This window comes from Anopheles coustani, chromosome 2 (assembly GCF_943734705.1).
Source record: "Anopheles coustani chromosome 2, idAnoCousDA_361_x.2, whole genome shotgun sequence".
Taxonomy (NCBI): Eukaryota; Metazoa; Arthropoda; class Insecta; order Diptera; family Culicidae; genus Anopheles; species Anopheles coustani.
The window spans coordinates 711,314-729,624 of NC_071289.1; the positions used below are offsets into that span (position 1 = coordinate 711,314).

The 18,311-nt window shown below is 44.3% G+C and overlaps 3 protein-coding genes across 3 annotated transcripts; 1 reads left to right on the forward strand and 2 right to left on the reverse strand.

Moving 5' to 3' along the window:
• Window positions 1-975: 975 nt before the first annotated feature.
• On the reverse strand, window positions 976-15,523 carry LOC131267186 (rho guanine nucleotide exchange factor 7). Its single transcript, XM_058269981.1, has 8 exons — window positions 14,943-15,523; window positions 11,432-11,633; window positions 11,207-11,363; window positions 10,931-11,131; window positions 10,181-10,859; window positions 6,130-6,403; window positions 5,718-6,065; window positions 976-1,498 (listed from the first exon to the last, which is right to left on the reverse strand). The coding sequence occupies exons 2-8, from the start codon at window positions 11,613-11,615 to the stop codon at window positions 1,317-1,319; spliced, it is 2,025 nt and encodes a 674-aa protein (XP_058125964.1). The 5' UTR covers window positions 11,616-11,633; window positions 14,943-15,523; the 3' UTR covers window positions 976-1,316.
• Window positions 15,524-15,872: 349 nt separating this feature from the next.
• Window positions 15,873-16,457, forward strand: LOC131267606 (mediator of RNA polymerase II transcription subunit 11). The gene is made up of 2 exons (XM_058270524.1): window positions 15,873-16,033; window positions 16,100-16,457. The coding sequence occupies exons 1-2, from the start codon at window positions 15,961-15,963 to the stop codon at window positions 16,432-16,434; spliced, it is 408 nt and encodes a 135-aa protein (XP_058126507.1). The 5' UTR covers window positions 15,873-15,960; the 3' UTR covers window positions 16,435-16,457.
• LOC131267605 (FMR1-interacting protein NUFIP1) lies at window positions 16,451-18,173 on the reverse strand. Its single transcript, XM_058270523.1, has 2 exons — window positions 17,959-18,173; window positions 16,451-17,892 (listed from the first exon to the last, which is right to left on the reverse strand). Exons 1-2 carry the CDS (start codon window positions 18,141-18,143, stop codon window positions 16,464-16,466), a joined length of 1,614 nt encoding a protein of 537 aa, XP_058126506.1. The 5' UTR covers window positions 18,144-18,173; the 3' UTR covers window positions 16,451-16,463.
• Between the last annotated feature and the right edge of the window lie 138 nt (window positions 18,174-18,311).

The following is an 18,311-nucleotide window of genomic DNA, read 5'->3' on the forward strand; positions in this document are numbered from 1 at the left end:
AGCTCTCACTAGGGTGGAACCAGAAAATATTTTAATCGTGTTCGATAGCAATCATTTTAAAGCCACTTATTGAAAAGCTTGCAAACTAATGCCAAAAATATTTTAAATTTTTTATTTGCTCCACCACCACACAAGTTGCTTTCAACAACGGATGGTTTTCAGATGGAACATTTTCAAATTTGCCTCCATGTTTCAACACATATCCTACAGTGAGCTTCAGAGATGAGACATTGAATTGCAAGAAGAGCTTCAGTTTCATTTTCATTTTCATTTTCGATGCCACCACATCGTGAAGGACGCCGCCAGAGTATCGGAAAGCGAATTTGTATGATGACGGTGGTAGAAAACCGTGATGATGCTCATCAGTTTGCGAAAAAAGAAAACCGTTCCCAGACTGAAACCACTCTGCGAGCGAGTCGAGCTCATCATGGCAATTACATGCTCGATCCGTTTCTGGTCACTCCACCCACGGTCAATGTTTTTAGCCTCTCTGCGTCGAAGTGTGTTTGGGACGTGTGACCGGGAACAGCGTAGACCATTTTCTGTTTCTTCGAGCAATTTTCAGCATATGGGCATCCAATATCTTGGATACGTTGTGGTGGTGAACTGGCAGAAAATAGTTCTTTGAGAGGTAGCCACCTTTTTGTACCTTCATCCGCCGCTTTACAGACGCCCCGAAAGCGAGGCAAAATACTATTAAAATCCGTCGGCAAACGATGAAAGGCCAAAGCAAACCAATCGACTTGCAACAAACGGGTAAAAGAGTAAAAGATGGCCGGGAGATTTCGACGACTCAGTGTGGGAAAAAGTAAGATTGATCCGCCCGCTTTGGATATGTTATCACTTTCACGAGCCTTCTCCTTTGCCTTTCGCCCGATTCGGCAGACTGTTTTCCACGGCAATTCGGCTTCGCTACCATTCTCATTTGTTTAGGTTCGGATTCCAACACCATTGAAATGATACCCTTGGTTTGTTATTGATTTCATTTGTCGAATCGCTTGCGTTAGTTTTCATTTTCACTCGAATTAGTTGACAGTATAGTAACAAAAAAAAATCACGTTACGTTCCAATATAATTAGCCTACAGATTGTAAATAAATGTGTTATTTATATTTCACCCAATTTCTCCAATCTCTTCTTTGATAAATACTAGCACAGGTTTTTTGTTAGTCCCGAGCATTCTACCCAGGCGTTAGATGAGTGATCATCATCAAACTATGATTTCTGGTTAGAGACTGCTTGAGTTTGAATTCCGTACGTTCTATAATAAAAAATCCATCATTGTCCTTCGTTGAGTGTTACTGGCTGAAACTTGACTCAGCACGTGGTGTTTGCCGCTCCGTACGTTTCCAGGTGGCCCATCAGCACTTGCTGCAAGTGGCCGCGTTGGGACCGCTCTTCAGCGATCTGTAGCTTGACGTGCGCCATATCCTGCTGTAACTGGCGAACGCTAATGAAAAGCTGACGCAGCGTCGGGGTCATGTCGTCGTACTCGAAACCTTTGGATGGGACAGAACCGTGCGCGGTGGGAAAAATCAGGAAAAAAGTAACAAAAAGATAAACATAAGACAACCAAACCATATTAAACAAGCTCGTTTGAGGCAAATTAAAAAGAAAGGTGGGAGACATTCATCTTAGGAGAACAATTGGGAGAACAAATTAAAAAGAAACTAATACAAAAAGACATAACCAAAAAGCAACAACAAAAAGCGGGAGAAAATCAACACTACAAAGCCAAAGCATAAAGTCTAACGGATTATTTTGGACTGCAAGAAGCAACACAATATGAAAACAAACCGAGCCCCAGAAAGATGACCATTGCTCAACCAAACCCTCATAGAGGACCCGTTGATGCTAGGGAAGAAAACCGGGTCACCAGCGCTGGAATTCTCCGCTTGTTTGTCGGTTTTATGTGTAATCTTTTCAACATCTTCCGCGGCGCTATCCGAAGAGCTTTGAAGGTTCCCGAGTGCCGTTCGTGAGCTTTGGTGGGCGTAATTATTCACACTTTCAGATTAGTATCGCTTTTAATATGGCTTGCGACAGAATCAGTAGCAGTTGCTATTGTTTGGAATTGTTTTTTACAGCCATGAAGGGACAGATAATAAATACATGTCACTGTATTTGCGAGTTGCGTCTCTCATCTGTCGTTGGCTTGAATGACTTTTCTTATTTTCCAAATAATACAAATTTTTGAAACGACTACAGACTAACGAAAAAGATGTTAAAAATAGCCAATAAAAGCAACCGATCCGCGGAGCAATCCCCAATTGACCAATTCATGCGAATGCCTTCCGCATTCTGCCGACGAAAGTTCAGCCGTGCGTGAACAATGATATTTATCCAACCGACTAACTTGGCCAGCCACTGACCCAACCGAATTTATCGTGTTGTTCAAAGAAAGCTGTATCGGTCGTATCGTTCTAAATCGCACTATTGACGTGGGAAAAGACATTTTCATTTGCAAATTGCTCGTAGAAAAGGTGATGAGAGGTGAACTAAAAAGATCGCTTGTTGCTTTAATAACATTCAAAACAAAAGTTAACACAAGTAATAAATTTAACCAACGTCAACGATTGTGACCATTGTCGGATGAAATGTTACCACACATTGCACATTAAATGCGATTCTTACCTTTGTGATAATTAAACAAAATCGCAACGGCACTTTTCTCAGACTTAACGTGTAATCCAAACGAAAAAAAGAGAAACTCAAATTTCCGAAAGAAGGATTATTTACAAGGAAAACCTTCCTTTACTTTATCTAATATCACATGACTTTTCCTATTCCTCGATGTGGTCTTTAAGTACTTGCAGCTTAGGTAAGCGTAGCAGGTTATCTAGTATGTGCCATTGAACTAAACTAACATATTCTATCGTTTTATTATGTTGTCGACTATAATGACATGATGTCTCCAAAAAATCTACGAGTTCATTTACATCGTGTCATTCAAAGTTCAAGCCCTCAGCTTTGCTGTTTTCTCTTATCGATTATGTCTTTACTTCAGGGTCAATCAGAACTCCTGAAATATGCGCTGAGGCAATCCAGTTGTGGACGCTCGGTTACTCTTTGGTGTGGACTATTGCGTATGGCGCACATGTATAGCAGCGAATGCTATGAAAACAAACTCAATCCAATTTATCGGACCGCATTCATCAACATTTACACTTCAACAAAAACACGCAAGCAACATCGAGACAGTTTTACTGCCATTTATCTGAACAACTGCACCATGAGGAACGATGTTTTCGAGTACAAGGGCCGTAACTATTTCGTAAAAATAGTTTGCAATACTGCTAATTACGGATATACGAAAAGTATGGCGTGTGGGGCCATTTCGTGTATGTATAATGTAGAAGAATATTACTCACTAGTCTCTAAGCAAGCTCGTATATTTCCCTTAGCTACTGTCAGGGACGCTACTATACGAAACAAAAAAGCGGTAATAAACAACGAGCCCAATAAATATTCATTGCACGGCGCCAAGCGCCAATGGATTCTCTTTACAACATCTTGGTTAGTAATATGGTGTGTGAAGACAATGTTTGCTTTGCAAACACTTTCTTATCGTAAACAGTTACTTCTAAAAAGTAGAAGTATGCAGTCACATTGCAAAGCATAAGAGTTACAGTAAAATGTATCAGGCCATCGGTGCTTGTAATTTGATTAGTTCTTGTTTTGCAGATGCATCTGTCACATTTTACCTTGCGTTTGCCAACAGATGGAATCGATCATATCATATGGATATGCACCTTTGGTCTACAGCCCTTTTTTTTTGCTTTGGCAATCAAAAACCACCTCATTTGGCCGATGTCTACACGGTAAGCATTCTACGAGTTTTGGTGCCCCTATCGATGGTGTTGCCAGTAGAACATCCACAGTTTGTTGCAACAGGAGACCGAATTGCGGGACATATCGTCCCGCAATGTATCTTCCTCTAGTCGAGGGACCACGATGTGATCTAAATCTTCGTCATCCTCCCCCTCTTCGCCGTTCAATTGAGGCGTCGATCGCCGGAGCTGCGATATCTTGGAATTTCTCTTCAAGCCCTGTGCCGTCTCAAACGATCGATTAAGACGTCGATCGTACAACGACGAGCTGATGGAAGACGAATGTCCTACCGGCATGTATCCGCCGCCGCCGCCACCGCTGCCGCTGCCGCCCTCCGGTGCTGGTGGAGGTGGACTTGTGTCCCCGCGCTCGAGCAAAAGCTCTGCGTCCGCTTCCCGGCTACTAGTTCGCTGCCGATGGCGATGATGGTGCTGTGCGTAGTGATGATGCTGCTGGTACAAACTGTGGTGTGGAATCTGGTTCGCGTTCATCCACACCGTTTGCTGCTTGGACACACGTGACAGTAGCGGAGTGTTTGTGTTGGAGTTCATGAAAATGTTATCATAGTTTGAACCCGAACGTGCGATGGGATTGTGATAACCCGCAGCGTGGGCACCGGATTTTAACGTCCCACTAGAACGAGCGGTAGTGCGGCCCGTTTCCTCCGAGTGCGAACGCCACTCCGTACTACCATAGCCACCGATCGAGTATCGTGCTCGTTGCTGGTGCTGCTGTTGGTGCTGCTGACGATGCTGCTGTTGCTGCTGATAATGCTGAGAGCCATTATTGCCCATCGTTAGCGTTGCGATCGAAGCCGCGTATAGATTGAAACTATTCGGGCTGGCTTCCCTCCAGATGTGTGAAGAGTTTATGCTATTTGTCGAGGTGTGAGTACGGCTGTTCTTAATGCCAGTGCCAGTCGGCAGATAAGACGATAACGAGGAGCACGTGAACGGCAACTGTGGATTGGACGAGGAAAAGTGCTTGCTCGTCTTCAGCTTGCCACCACGAATCGGCAAACACGGTGTCCATGGTAACAGTGCTGCTTTGTGGATGTGTTTAATGTAGGTGTCAAACGAAGGAAGTATTTGCAAATTTTTTTACGCACAGAGCAAAGGGGAAACGTAAAAGAATTGCCAACAATCACCACCATGATGTAGGATTGAGAAAGGATGTGAAAAAATGGATGAAAGAGAGAAGATAGAGAAGATTGATAACAGAATCTGTAGCGTTCATTGTACCGTTGGACGTCAACAATAGTTTGCATTCGAATGAAGGTAACAAAATGCAAATGCAAAACAAATAAACATCCACACGAAGCAATAGCAGAGCATCAATCAAACATACAAACAAGAACAACATGAACGAGGTTATACCAATTAAAACGGAAAAAGCAAGCCATTTCTGGGGATAGTTGCAACAAAATGAGGTGATGTAGATAATCCAGATAGAATGATAATTGGTGCGCACATCAAAATGGTATAACAACCAAAACAGTTCATTTAGTACGTGCCTGGCTTTGCATCACATTGATAACAAGATCAAAAAGGATGCCCATCTTAGGCGTCCGCTTTTGAATAAAAAACACATTGGTAAAGTATTCCCAAAAACCTCGACATCCCAGGTAGATAACTTTCCCCAGAAGAGTATAAATGGTGAAGAACCATGCAAACCAATTTCACTGATTTCATAATCTTTCCAATCTTATCAACTAAAGAATATTAATTAAGTGCAATCAACCGGGGTGCTAACGTAGTTACATGGTTAGGACAGATACTTTCGTTAGAACAAAATAAATAATAAATTACGATGAATGGTTGATTCTCACACATATTGCATAAAACCAAGCATAGGAATGGATAGGAAATGGGGGATGTTCTCGCCTACCTGAGTGCATCGTGTTGCGTGAGGTGCTCTGGTATGCTGCGCAGTACGCCTCAATAACACGTAAAACCAACGCGTCCTCCTCGTACGTGGGTGAAACCTTTGAGCTCGCGCTAAAAGACAAACCGTGCTGAACACTGTCGTTAGTGTTGAGAGTGCCGTTGCCACTACCACCCCCAACACAACTGGCCGCGGCTCCACCAATGCTCCCGGTGATACTCGCAGTTGCACTACGGCCACCACCTGTTCCTGCGCTATTACTACCTCCCCCAGGACCGCTGGTCGCTACCGAGCTTAGAAAAGCAGGACGCAATGGTGGCGCCGGTCGTAGGTTTGTGATGTTCCAGTTAGCTAAAATTTGAGTAATAGTTTACCAATTACACACAATACCATGGTGAGCGTATGGCTAACATACCTTTTTCCAAAAAACCTTTTTGATTTGGTGACACCTGTTTTCCCTCTGGCCGACTTAGGGTCAGGGAGTTCAGGGAAGGTAACTGATTTGGATTCGGTTGATGTTGCTTTTGTTGCTGTGGTTGGGACTGTTGCTGCTGCTGTTGCTGAACCTGATTGTAGCTGAGATGATGATTGAACGATTGGCTGCGTTTGTGTTGCGACATTTGCTGCACGATGCTGGACGTTCCGCTGCGCGACGGATGGCTGTTTCCGGCCATCGAAGGTGGTGACATCTAGGAATGGAATAAAAGGCAATTATCAGCCACAACTAGTTTAAAAAGTTTGCGCTCACTGCACGCAAGCATTCACAAAACACGCGGCCGTAATGGACATTAGGTTCACAAAACCATGATTATCAGTACGTATGGTGAGAGGAAGACGCAGCGAGTGAAGGAGGTAGGTATACATTGATCAGCGATGTGATAGGAGAGGATCATCTTCGGGAATTGAGCGACAGAAAATGACAAAAAAGCACAATGAAATTAGTATTAGTAAGTTCAGCTGTAGCTCAGTACCGGATGAAGAAGGACTGGGGGTTTGAATTAATTATTCCTTATGGAGTTTTGCTCATTTATGGGGCTCAGGCTGGTGGTGTGCAATTGGCAATACAATGCTAAGTTGATAGAAGAAAATAACGACAGCAAACAACAAAACATACGCACTACATTCCAGCTACATCATGTTATCCTGATATGAATGATCTTTACATTATATGCATATTAAACAAAATAACTAGATGAAATTAAAACTAGATGCAACTTTTCCGCTTTTGTGAAGTTCATTCTTATCTCAGGAACGTTATAAGCTTCTTGGTTTTAATAAAGACGGCCCGCGAAAACTCATGTAACAAAAAAACATTCGACAACGTAAAGCAAAAGTAATCAAAAGAAACAAATTCAACGAACAAAAATAAAACAACGAAAACTAAACAAACGGAGGACGGAAACACTCTTGCCTGAACCCCGAGCAGCTCCACGGCGATAGGTACAATTTATCGGACGCCACAACAGACCATCGCCTACGGCACCGGCAGTGGCGGCACACTCTCGACTACTGGACGTGGGTTCTACGTTACTAGTGGAGGGAACTTGGTGTGGATGGGAAGGAAACGCAGCAGGAAAAGATTGTGGCGATTTTGGTCGTACCAAACGGCCCGTGGCCGCTGGTAGCTTCAGCATTTCTTGGCTCGTGACGACAAATATCGGAAGCTTCTCTTTTTTCCACCAATGTGCATACAGGCCGGTTTTGAACGTTATCATATCCGAACCTGCGCCTCCACCAGTCGCTTTAGGGGTCGATCGGGTGGAAGAACGATCGTACAAGTTGACCACGATACGACTTCGACCGAAATACTGTTTCAATTCCATATTGCCAGCATCGTCTCGATCTTGCGACGAGAAGGACGACAGGATACGATCTTCACTTCGGCTGCGTGACCCACGTTCCAGCTCCTCGATCGGCGTGTCGAAATATGGGGAATGTTCTTTCAGTGCTACTGTAGCCGTGTCGGCAATATTACTACCCCGCTGGGCAACTGGGTCTTCGTTTGTCACAATTTGCTTCTGGTATGTAGACTGCGGAGAATCATTATGATGCGGATCATTATGGTGGTGATCGTACTGCCCACTGTCAGTATAATCGAACTCACAGTCCTTTACGAGCGCAAACCGACCTAAATTATGACTGGACGTTGCATGACGTAGCGACGATTGCAAGTGTGGACCGCAGTGGTCTCGTTCCCTGTTACGCGTTGGCAACGGGAACCCATAGACGACGTTATCACACACAATGTCATGCTCTTGCGGACGATCGCTATCGTCTCCAATGGCGCGGGTGTCAACAACATCGACACTCTGCGTTGCACGCTGCGCTGCATAATCACAAAGAAGAAAATCACCGGAAAATTTAGCTGGGCCGTCTGGCGTCGAGATCGTACAACTACCGGCCATACCTGAGTCGCTCGAATGTGGACTGTGACCTCGCGAATAAAAACTGCAGAATCGACACTTGTGGCTATCTGGAGAGGTTAAGGGAGCATCGAATTCAAACCCAATCCCAGATTGGTCGGATTGACAAGGATCGTTCCTTTGATTGACCCTCGTTGAAGGGTTGTTGTTCGAATCGACTGGCTTCTCTTCCAGGCTCAGCGGCTCCATTGCAGCTTGAAGCTGTACATATTGATAGCTGACGCATCGTCGTGCGGCGGGAGACTTCGCAGATGGTCCTGCAGATGGATCTCCGCTTGCATGATGCTCGTAAGAATCGTTCTTGCCTTTTCTATGATGAGTTGGATTTAGCACAAGTTTTTTATCGGAATTTATTGAATGCTTACGGAATGGGGACTGCTCACGAGACAAACATCCGCCAAGAGCCAAGTCCAGACCACCACTCCCCAATGTCTCCGGAGAGGTTGTGGTGGTTTTGGAAAAATTATACAATAACTCCGCAGTCACCGGATCCGGTGCGGGCACGATGGCTGGTATGTTAAGCGAACTGGAATGGACACTGTTGCGATCGTCGGAACCGGTCTGGCCACCAACATCACCAACACCACCGACGCCACCACTCGCACCAGCTGTGCGATCTTCGGCTTTCCACGAAGGAATGTAGATTTCTGTTACTGACGAGTTGTTGAAGCGATTGCCGACAAAGTACGTTGGCATGCTGTGGCGTTCCTCGGCAATTGTTTTCTGTTGCAGCGAATGAGTAACCGGCATTGAATCGTCCAGCTTTAACAAATCCTCACACGCCATACGCCCGGCATGCCCAGTTCGGTGCTCAAAGCTAGACATTTGCGATTGCTCCGAAGCTTGCTGCTTGAGGTCACCCATGAGCAGCCTTGCCGTCGAGGTGTGGATACTCGGGATGTGATGTGCACTAGATTTACCGGCGCCCCAGGTTCCATCACTACCGGCGTTCGATTCGCGATCATTTATCCTTAAACACGGAACAGCAGTCGATCCAATCATTTCAGAGCTTCGGTGGCTCTCTTGTTCAACATCATCTCCTACTTCCTCCCCCTCACTATCTTCCGAGTCTATTGTCGCTCGATTACTATTGCAGCGAGCGTACTTGAACGATCCGCCTTCGGTGGAATGAGGGTCAGTATAACTTTCGTACACAGTACTATCCGCATCTTGTTCTTCGCTATCTTTCCTTTTGCCAGCAAAAAACGTTATCGTTTCATACGCCTCGTCATCATCCTCGACATAATCAACCGCATTTTGACGTTCCAGGTGAGAACGATCTCTCGAGCAGGACGAGGACTGACACGAACCAGACGAACCTGAGGAGGAGCTCGATTCGAAACTTGCGCTTGTAACAGCCTCCATATTTGACGAGCTCTGACCTGCGGCTGTATTTCCATTCACATCCTCTCCACCCGCTGCAGCAGCGTTTGCTTGGTCACGCCGTTGCATTCGTACCGTAGCTTTGTGTCTCTTGCGACGCATGACCACTTGCCGCCGATCGTACGTTTGGGTGACCTGGGGGTAGAGCAGTGCTTGCACCACATATCGCGATAATTCCCCGGCCCGAAAGAGCCGTCGTAGGTACGCAGTTAGCTGAGCGTATGGAGCGGTCGAAGGATAACTGGCCGGAGGGTAGGTCACTTCAAAGTCCGATCCATATTTGGTGACCCATGGACCACTGGCACCGTATGCACATATCGATACACGAGTACTGTAACCACGAGAATCAAGCGCAAGTTGTTTTTTCTCCTAAATATCGTGAACCACGACACCATCGCAAAAAACCCGTCGTATCGAAGTCCGACAGTAACATTTTAACATACGCCATACGCCACCAAAGCAGGGAAGGGGTTTAACAAAAGATTGAGAGAAGAAACAAACGGTGGGAAAAATATAACCTTAATAGAAAAATCTCACAAAAACGAACAATCAGTTATTTAAAAAATACCCTACACCGGCAGAAGGTGGTATAAATCGGAGGTATCTCCGCCGTGAAAATTAAAACGAAAAGCATGATTGAATTATATTGACAACACTTACGTGAGGCGGAGGTTGAGGAATATTGACGGCAGAGCTGCTCACGTTGCGTTTCAAGTCCACCGAACTGCCGCCACTCGTCTGTTCGCTCCCGGATCCTGCTTTGGGACTCAGTAGCTCCACCCACCGGTTGGCCTCATTCGGCCCTTGGCACACGGCTACGATACGATCAATCAAAGTTCCACTGATTTCAAATGCGTGTTTTATCTGATCCGTATCTTCCAGACGGTTAACGGTGATTCCAGTCAGTGGCAGCTTTCCTTCGTACTTGAATGCACTCATGCGTTGACTTACGCTCAGAATGAGTAGGGTTTGGGGAAATAGCACCAGATAGCGATCCTTATGTTCCGGGCCCACGGCCACGCTGCCCATGTGAATGATATCACCGAGGGTGCTCAACTCGGCGCCTTGCCAGCCTCGTACGGGCCCCGTAAGGATTTGGAGCTCCAATTCCTTCTGTCGCCGGGTCGCCGAACAGGAGGAAGCAATGTCCTTGTAAACCGCTATGCTGCGCTGAGTGTCCCCCCTGTCAGGGTGGCCACTTTCCATGTGACGTTCAAGCTCCTGCAGTATAGCAGCGTACTTGTCCAACCGTCTGAATGGCTTGGAAAGGCCCGTGGTAAGCACCAGCAAACCGGGCTTTGCTGCGCCTTGTTTTTCCATAAACACATTTAGATCTTCGCTGCAATCAGAAACAAACCAAGTAAATCGAAAATACCTTCGACTACACGATGTTTATGTTTTCATACTTACCGAAACTTATCAACTATTACGATCGCCCGAGGATGTGCTGCGCAGTAAATTTGGTGTATTTTCTTCATCGTAGGAGCCTTTGATAGGAACACTTTTCCCACGCGATCGTTGCATTCTTCTAACGTTTGCAGGAATTCTTCGTGCATTTCGACGACCTCCAAAAAGTTGCACAACAGCTGCGCATACTCGCTTCCCGTAAGTCTAGCGAACGAAATTAAATGCAATGAATACTAAGCCAAATCCTATCAAGAATACCTCAACATGATGAACACTCACATCTGACTGGTTTCCAGTGGCTCCATAAAGTTTTCCACTAATCCTCTCAGTTCGGCAACATGTGCCTTTTCGCTTTCGAGTAGATCACGAAAGACAACCGACCGGAATGCTTGAATTTCCTCGGGCGGACGAATTGTTTCGGAAAGGGGAAGGGGACCTGTAAAACGAAAAAAATATACTTCTTTCTTTTTTCTGATCAACAATTCAATTGCCAGGCATACTTACCCGCATACTCCTTGACATAATTGCTCGGGAACCAGCCAGTTTTGTCCCCTAAGGTCCCTTCCCACCAGCCACCCTCTTCGCGCTGTGTGAGTGTTATGATGTCGCCCTTTTTGAAACACAACTCATCATTGTTGGACCCTTTGAAAGAATACTGCGCCTGCACGGTAATCGCCGAGGTATCCATCGCAAAACAACTGCTACCCTATCTGAAAACATAGATTTTGCTTCAGTAGATCGTCCATGATCACCTTAAACACGGATCTACACGTCGAAATTGACATATTCTTAGTACACCGGAGGCAAACCCTTTTTTCCCTTTTTACGTTCGTAAATCAGCCAACCATCGTCATACAGCCAGATCGAATTGCACCAACTTAAAAATAGTCGGAAGAATATGAAATACCCAAAAACACACTAAAAAAACAGCGTCAAACATCGAACACATGGAATGTACACGGATTTTCAGCGCTCAGCGTTCGAAGAGACAGACTGTGTGACGCACGCACGTGTTAGGATGGCTTATACCGAAACGTGCGACAAACAAATGAGAACGCGAGTTGAGCAGACGTTTCGTGGAATTTCATCGCACTCCAATGATGCTCATCATTCGGATACTTTGAAAACAAAACAAGAAGGGCAGCTAAAAAGTAAAGATGCAACGACAAAAAGATCATTTCACATTATAGAACTGAGTATATTTTTACATTACTCCAAGAGAACTAAACAAGAATTGCTATGACTAATTCATCAATTCATTCTAATAAATCCAAATTAGAGTAGTAATTAACATCGCTGCAGCGATCAATTGATCTCTGATTTGATTCGAACGGTCTCTAATATTCAGACCATCGTACACTCTCCGTTCCGAACGGTTTATTTATAACAAGTCAAATTTATTAACCATGCGCCGCATTTATCCTTGAAAGCACTCTTTGGCGTATCGTGTTTTGAAAGTGCATCGCCAATGCCGCGTCAAAACCCCGAATCGAGGCGGACGCTTAGTCGTTTGATCGGTGCACACGATTCGAGCACGCGATGAGCATCTTCATCAGATTTGTTTACGATCAGTCCTCATTACGCCAAGAATGTCGTTTTCAATGGCATTGATGTGAGTTGCACATTTGTTAATTTGTATTTGTGGCCACTCTTCCTAAAGCGCACGCTGTAGCTTTTCAACCAATTATTTAATGAAACGCAGGCTCGATAGTGGTACATTTTTCTTAAGATTATCTTCGCTCGTGCCAGAGAGAACTATTGCGAGAAAACAAAGAGGTAAATCAGGATTACCACCATGATGATGTACCAGAGAAGCACCACATAGTTCTGATGCATTGCCATGATGATCGTTTAACAATGCAACTAAAAACGCGAATTGTTGCTCGTAATCAATTTTAGATTAACCGCTGTCTACCGACACTAGCATTCGTTGGACTTTTGTTCCTTGAATAGTTGGGATATCCAATAAGTCATGCGCGTAGCAACTGCTGCTGCAGCCTGCAAAATTTCTAAAATTATTTTCCGTTCCCTCTGCCCCACGATCGCACGTTTTCCTCGGTTGAGTCAGGGTTGACTTTTCGGCAGTTCTCCTTGATGTAAGGGTTCTAAAACGAAAGGATGGAGATAGCCATTCGGACTAGATTTATATAGCAGCTACCACCATTCAACAACCACTACGAACCAGTTGCTTTCACCGAACTGTACAGTTTTCAATATAAAGAAAACAGGGCCTACTAGCGGCCAGGAAGATGCACAAATGTCACAGCTCACAAACTGGGCAAATCGGACTGGTATGCTTCCTCCTACCGGAACATTGCTGTACCCAAGGTCACAGAAAAGGTTACTTTTTAGTTACCACCGGGCAAACAAACAGAGACCTGGTCCTAGCCGTCTTGAGCGGAACACAACTGACTCTTTCTGCTGCTCGCCACTGATAGGGCATAACGAGAACTGCCAAAAAGTCCCCATTCGCATCGCAACCAACACCGTCACTACCAGGGCAGCAGCAGCAGCAGGACGAAGTTTGCAATACGTTATTTTCGAAACAAAATTTGGCTTCAAATATGCTTGAAAAAAATAGTTTTCCCAACCGCCACACAACTGACACCCGACTGACAGAGTCCATCGTCGGTAATGGCAAAGGGACCAACAGCAGATAGCATAAACACACCCATCCGGAAACGACACTTGTGACTCATGACCATCAACGGATGAGCGAACCCTGAGAAGAACATACTTTTCTCCGTACACAAGAATACAGTTCGATAGTATGAAGGAGAATATTATTCGGGATTCCTTCGAGAGTACATGTTCATACCGGAAGTGTGGGTTCATTACATTGTAGGAATTACCAACTTGATTCTCAGTTGAAGACAAATCAAAAGTATTCAAAGTGTAAGAGAAAATTGCGCCAATTGTTTGGCAATGTTCCAACTGCCTGATGCCTGATGAACTTGCTAATTGTTCGACGATGTAAATTATTCCGTGAACTTATTTAATTTCAGTGATCCCAAACCTGATCCAAAACATTGCGCAAATAATGTCTCAATGCTTTTTAGTGGTGTGTTGGTTTTAAAAGTAGTAGTAACAACAGGTGTTTTCTCTTTTATAGAATGTGAAAATAATATGAGTGGCTTTTTTTAAATCACAGCTCAACATTTCGTGAAACCTCACTTCAAACATATCAGGTGTGCATTTTTTTAGCCAAACATCATTTCCATAAAACTACTCACAACTTATAAATAAGGAGGCCGACCCCATTGAGATCAAAAAAAGAGATGGTTATGGCCATTTTATGTGATGTGATTTAAGTGGTTCTATTTTTTTACATCACAGCGCTGCAAACGGAAAACCCGTTTATATGACTACTAGGTTCTGGTTACGACTTCATGATTTCCAAAACATTATGGCGAATTTCTCCATGAGTCTTAGGCTTTTTTATAAATTTTCTTTTCTCGTAAGAATACTTTTTTTTTGAATTCAGTTGTGTTTCATTTGCTATAGTCCGCTTTCCTTCGGTCGTATTTGCTCTCTACATCCCTCCAATGAACTGTTAATCCGCATCTTCCTTCCACTCGTCGCTAGATAGATCAACGGCTTTGCTGCGTTCAAAAGAATCATTTGAGACTCGATCGTTACTATAAATAGAAAAATTATTTTCATGGCGACAGAGTAAATGTCCAACGACCTACTACGATGACACCGAAATAAAATGGTACGATCATGTCTTCGGTAAAGTCTCGCTCAAACAGTAGTACAGCATCAATAGCTGACTTTTCGAAAGGTCCTCTGATTTCCGCAGGCTGCTTATCGCTCATGACTCATTGAATTTCGTTTGACTGATTTGTAATCAATCGATGACCATTAGGGAAAATTTCCAACCACATACAGCCGAATAACAATCTCTCTCTGCTAGGGAGCGTTCGCCTTCGACATTTTTGTTCCTTACCCGAATGGCAAAGCAAACGCTGAAAACATAAAATATTCCTATGCCCAGATTTATAATTAGCATCACTTACATGGGAAGAGGGGACAACGTAAAATGCTCCTCCGAAAGACGAACCGCTTTACCCCAAAACACCGCCAGCGAAAGGGGACAAGATCACTGCCACTCGAAAATATTTGCTCCTCCGCACTTCGCAACAGGCCGCTTCACAACACTAAGGCAATTTTTCTTTTTTCTTCACTAGCTATCGCGAACGAGTTAAAACGACGACTTACACTAAAGAAGCGATCTTACCGGATGCTAATGATTTCGAGCGCTGACAAGGAAAACCCCTCGGCAATGATTGCTGCATAAAACAATGCAATCCTGAATGAAAAACTATCTTTGCACTCGAGTGTATCACATGAACGACAATGCTATTCCTATTATGCCTCGAACTCCAAACAAAAAAGGAAAACCGCCCACCACAACAGCCGAGCACACCGTTCAAGCTTTGCACATCGGACCCCGGACAACGAAAAGTAACATAGGTGCTATATGGAAAGTTAGGCACGGGATTTCTTCATGTTCCCCAATAAAAGAGCACCATTTCAATTAGTTTAACGAAACCGAACAAGCACGGCACGACCGCTACAAACGACGAGGCCAGGAATCCTGCTAGGATTGTGATGAATCTGCTGCAAGCAGCTGTCAGACTGCCGACAAAAGAACACAACCAGCATTCTTGGGAAGGTGCAAGCATCAAGTACATTTGACATCTATCTGGTATGACAATGCAAGACAATTTTTTACATCTTTGCTCGATAATTACAAGCTGAATGAGATCAAAATTTTGTAGAAACGACTGAGTTATAATTTAATAATATGATACGCGATAATTCATTCTCAGCTTGGATTGCATTCTCAATCAAAATTGAGTATGAAGCCAACAATAGTAAGATTGAACCAGCCTATGTATTCAAACGCATCTTGGTCAATGCTAAACCATCGCTGTCAAAACAACTTGCTCAGTAAAAAACAATAGAAAGCATCATCGTACGACCAAAAGAGTCCTTCTCCTGAGGTTAACAACAATTCAGGTTAAAAAATGACTGCTATAGACAAAATACAAGCACTTGATCTTATCGAAAGGGAGCTCATCTTGTGCTTGCAGAGTGCCGGTAAGACATTCTCGTTACGTTGAAGAACTGCGCTTGAACATATTATCTTATCATTTCCTTTCGCAGGTGCTGCCTTTACGGAATTAAGCAAGGAAAAAACAAGTCAAAAGGCCACCGAAACCAATGTTAACCAGTACCTAAAATCGCTAAATAACGTAGAAACGAAACTTTCTGAACAAATCAATTATCTAACTCAAGTGTCGACCGGTCAACCACACGAAGGGTCAGGATACGCGTCAGCTAAGGTGCTGCAAATGGCCTGGCATCGTATTCAACACGTGAAGTCACGCATCAAGGACCTGGAGGAATGCAAAATGCGTTACATTCAAGCTAATCGCATGCAGAGTAATCGCGTTGGACAAAACGCTGCTTCAAACACCGCTGGTGTTATGCTTCAATAATAAATTCGCCCCTTGCTTGGTCTAAAAAATCATTCCTTTATTTCTTCTTTAGGATTACTACTGGTAGCATTTTCTGCCTTCGGTTGACCGATACCAAAGAAATTATTTACAACAACGTGCCGCACGCATTGCAACAAAACATTTCTCTCGTGTCTTATATCGGAATCCAGTAACTTTTCTAACATTGTGTTCTGATTGGATCTTCGAAGCTTCGAGTAATCTAATAACCACTTTTTTTCTTTTCGTATTTGCCTACCCGACGACATCTGCTTTTGCTTGTTCTGTTGTGAACGTTGAACATGGTTAGCTTTAGATTCATTCTCTGATTTGCCCGCTAACTGAACTGTCTTAGCACCTTCCGTAGATTCGATCTCTTTCAGTTCGACGGATTCAGTACCTGCACTAGGAACCTGTTGTGAACGTTGAACATGGTTAGCTGTAGATTCATTCTCTGATTTGACCGCTAACTGAACTATCTTAGCACCTTCCGTAGACTCGGTCTCTTTTAGTTCGACGGTTCCAGTACCTGCACTAGGAACCATTTCTAGATCCTCGTTTTGATTCAAAACATGGTCATTGCTTAACACTTCGCTTGATGCAGCCGAAGAAACCTTTGGTTCCACATGATCTACCTTTTCTTCTTCAACTATTTCCCCTTCACTGGGAACATATTCATTGTTCATAGTTTTTGAAGGTAGATCCTCGTTTTTTACTGGCTCCATGTTCCCCAATTCTTCGCTTTCCGATGAATCATCGCTGTCGGTTCCGTACTCTCCTAGCATACCGAGAGCATTGTTCCCTGTCTCTTGTTTATACTTTAGCGCGGAAGTACCCCCGAAAGGTACCCTTTCATTTGCCTGTAGCACAGCAGCTACTTGCATGTGTGCCTTATTCCGCCTCCTCCGCTTCTGCCGTTTTGGATAATTAGGTTGCACAGACTCCTTTCTATCCGGTTTCTCCTGTTGTGGCCCCGGGCGATTAGGAAAACGATCCTTGTTTTCCACGATACGTTCACCCCGGTTAATCCGCTCTTCTTGCGCTTGCTGCCGTAGAATTACGTTGTCCTTCGTTGGATAACGTTTCCGACGTTCCTCTTTCCACTGCTCAATCTCTTCTTTTGATGGACCAGGGCCAACTTGTTTACCAGCTACCTGTTGGCTGTGCGCCTGCCTTGCGTGTCTCTTCATGATCATCGGATGTCCAACGAATTTGCACTCCGAAACAGAGCATGGCGTGTGGTTGGCCACGTGGGTTTGATATTCTTCGTCACTACGACAATTAACATCACACCCTTCACACCACAGTTTCCAATCGAGACGGAGCAAGTCCGGAATGACTTCTTTGTCGAGGCCACCATTTTGCGGCCCACCGTACGATCGACCTCCGCGCTGGTTATGAGAGCCTCTACCATTCCTGAAAGGCTGCCGAGGATTGTGGTGCCCATTTTGCTGAAATGGTCTGGCGTTTTGACCACTTGATAGCAAATTGGAGGAAGCTGGTCGTTTCCTCGAGAAGTTCATGTACTGAGGAGGAACTGTAGATCCGCGTGGTCCGTACATTGGCGGTGGTTGTTTATCACTTGGAAGCAACATACCACTGGGTGTTGAAAAGTGGGGATTCAAATGACGACTGTAGTTGTCCAACGATTTCTTCACTTCGTCCTGGAACTTTGGAGACGGTAACACAAAATTTGCGCTGTCTTTAGCCATTTTTCATGAAAATCACGTTTTTATATGCTAATCTGCGCTGTCTGCTGGTAAAATGCTGTCTGCGGGTAAATGTTTTGTTTACCTTTAAAAAAGCATGGTAGCAGTGCTGCCAGCTTAGAGTAATTTACAAAACAACGAGATCTAATTTTGTTTGATTACTGTTAGTAA

Excerpts from the sequence above, each read along its gene's own strand:
- LOC131267186 (XM_058269981.1), bottom strand. The coding sequence starts at position 11,615 with ATGGATACCTCGGCGATTACCGTGCAGGCGCAGTATTCTTTCAAAGGG. Across the intron at positions 11,132-11,206 it reads CCACTGGAAACCAGTCAGAT|ACTTACGGGAAGCGAGTATG; the intron begins GTGAGTGTTCAT and ends TTCGTTCGCTAG. Across the intron at positions 10,860-10,930 it reads GTAATAGTTGATAAGTTTCG|CGAAGATCTAAATGTGTTTA; the intron begins GTAAGTATGAAA and ends TTCTGATTGCAG.
- LOC131267606 (XM_058270524.1), top strand. The coding sequence starts at position 15,961 with ATGACTGCTATAGACAAAATACAAGCACTTGATCTTATCGAAAGGGAG. Across the intron at positions 16,034-16,099 it reads CTTGTGCTTGCAGAGTGCCG|GTGCTGCCTTTACGGAATTA; the intron begins GTAAGACATTCT and ends TTCCTTTCGCAG.
- LOC131267605 (XM_058270523.1), bottom strand. The coding sequence starts at position 18,143 with ATGGCTAAAGACAGCGCAAATTTTGTGTTACCGTCTCCAAAGTTCCAG. Across the intron at positions 17,893-17,958 it reads GGATCTACAGTTCCTCCTCA|ACCATTTCAGCAAAATGGGC; the intron begins GTACATGAACTT and ends TCAAAACGCCAG.